Source organism: Cynara cardunculus (genome assembly GCF_001531365.2).
Source record: "Cynara cardunculus var. scolymus isolate 2C chromosome LG 5, CcrdV1, whole genome shotgun sequence".
Taxonomy (NCBI): domain Eukaryota; kingdom Viridiplantae; phylum Streptophyta; class Magnoliopsida; order Asterales; family Asteraceae; genus Cynara; species Cynara cardunculus.
Genome location: NC_037532.1, coordinates 744,950 through 747,315, shown reverse-complemented (window position 1 = coordinate 747,315; position 2,366 = coordinate 744,950). Strand labels below are relative to the sequence as shown.

Sequence of the window (2,366 nt, the reverse complement as noted above, 5' to 3'; positions counted from 1 at the left end):
TTAAGAACTAAGAAACCACTCAAACTGCGACACGAGACATATTCATCAAGAATATGAACGTATTATTCATCATGAATATATAATCCACGATCAAYAATAACTCCATATTCATCATGAATATATTATTCACAACGAATATTCACCATAAAGATAAATACCTGACACGTTATACAATGTACACAGTTTTTAAATCTTTAATGATTTTTGGGTACCTAACGGAACTTTTCGAAAATTACAACAACATTATATTTAAATAATGATTTTTAATTAAAATAAATAAWTAATTTAATATAAATAATCATTTCATAAAACCGTGTGAAGACTGAAGACCACTCTACTTGATACATAATTAAATACCACTTTGCCTTTGACACTATTTGTCCGTACAGAAAACATAGATTCATTGCATTGTATACAATCCATTTTACAGATCATACATACACTGTCATATACAATTGTTTAAAGCCAATTATTATTATTCCTATACCCTTTTATACAGGAGGGCATTTTAGTCATTTCAGACCCCTCCAAAACACATGCATAACCATATTGTACGGTACAACATGTATCAACCATAGATTTGGCCAAAAAAAACCAAACCTCTCAAAAAAAATAATTTAATTTTGTGCAAATTGGTTATGGAATAATTTTTTCTCTATCGGCTCAGCGAGCCGCGGCTGCCATCGCTGTTCTCCTTTCAACTTCTCTGACTGTCCTGCTGCCGCCGTCAGACGGGCCGGTGGTGGTGGTGTTGGTGGTGGTGGTGAAAATTCTGGAATGGTCTAAGTTGTGGATGAATTGAGAGACGATGGCTGATCCAGGTCCGGCTACCAGCTCCGACCAAGCTTCATCGGCTTCTTTGCCGTTTTGTTGGAAGACTTTGGTGGCGTCAAGCCGATGGATTTTCCAGCCTTTAGTGTTTCTTAGCCGATGGATTTTTCTTAATTGTTGGCATGCGAGTTTGCATGTGTTGATCTTTGTTTCATTAATGGCGGATTCTAATAATTTGGCGCGAGTTTTTTCGTCGGCGTTAGAAGCCGAGTATTCCCACCGGAAAAACGAGTCAAATTCCGGCACGCCGATGGCTCGTCGAATTCCTTTTGAGTAATCGGAATTTGGGTTATATTTCTTTCTAACTTCATTCACCATTCCGGCGGCCACCATCCGGTTGACCCGATCGGAAACGAACCGGTGGAGCACCGGCATTGCGACGTCAACCCACAAGAAACAAACGTCGTATCTCGACCGGAACTCATAATTCCGATCATCAACCAATGCTTCAATGAACGAATTCGATCCTCCGGCGATAATCGGGAGTTTCCCTTTTCCGACGATGGATTTCACGGCGAGTGATGAGGTGCTGGCGAAGTCTGAGGATGTGAAATCGGCGTCGGGATCCACGATTCCGATGAGGTGGTGAGGGACGCCATCGCATTCTTCTTCGGTTATTTTGTTGGTGACGATATCTAGACCTTCGTAGACTTGCATTTTATCTGAGTTTATAATCTCGGCGGGATGGTGGGTGGCGAGGTCGATAGAGAGCCGTGATTTTCCGGTGCCGGTGGCGCCCATGACGACGACGACTTTTTCTTTCAGTGGGCGGCGGCGGAGCAAGGATAAGTGGATGGGTATTTGCAATGAAGATGGCTGATGTTGTTTGCAGATCATCATCGTCATATATATACAGAAATCAGCCGGAGAAGAATATGTATATATATGTATGTATATGTATATATGAGAGCATAGAGTGAAGTATGGTTTATTTATAGTGGGGAGACGTGAGATGGGAACTTAAAAAGTTGCAAGTGAAGGTTCCTTGATGTGCATGTGTTATTTATTTAATCAAATTGATTTTTGTTTTAGGTTGTTTTAAAATTTTAGATGTATATAGACTGGGTTTCTTATGAAAACGGTACTTATTTAAGATAATGGTTGAATAATATATGGTTTCACACTAACATCACGTATAAAATAATATTTTGATTATTAATGTATGTCACATGTGATTTTGTACATGATTTAGTCGTTTTCGTGTTTTATTAAATGGTTGGCATTCTCGTTTAATCTTCCCTACACACACACACACATATATATAGGGACCTAATCAAATGAGAAACTCTTAGTCTCACATGATCTCAATTATATATATATATACTAGAAGCGTACTCGCACAATGCAGCGAGATGCATCATGATTTTAATATTTCATTTTCTTCTTTATTTCAGCCGATATTATAATATGGCTTTATGTGATTTTGAGAAAGTGATAATGTTTTTATTTTTGAATAAAATATATGTTTGAAGATATCATAAAAATTTGACAAAAATATATCGATATTAGTATCAAATTAACTATTTGAAATTCCT

General features: G+C 37.7%; 1 protein-coding gene across 1 annotated transcript; it reads right to left on the bottom strand.

The window, feature by feature from the left end:
• Positions 1-422: 422 nt before the first annotated feature.
• Positions 423-1,677, bottom strand: LOC112513680 (adenylate isopentenyltransferase 3, chloroplastic-like). Its single transcript, XM_025120018.1, has one exon. It carries the CDS (start codon positions 1,675-1,677, stop codon positions 664-666), a length of 1,014 nt encoding a protein of 337 aa, XP_024975786.1. The 3' UTR covers positions 423-663.
• Positions 1,678-2,366: the final 689 nt, after the last annotated feature.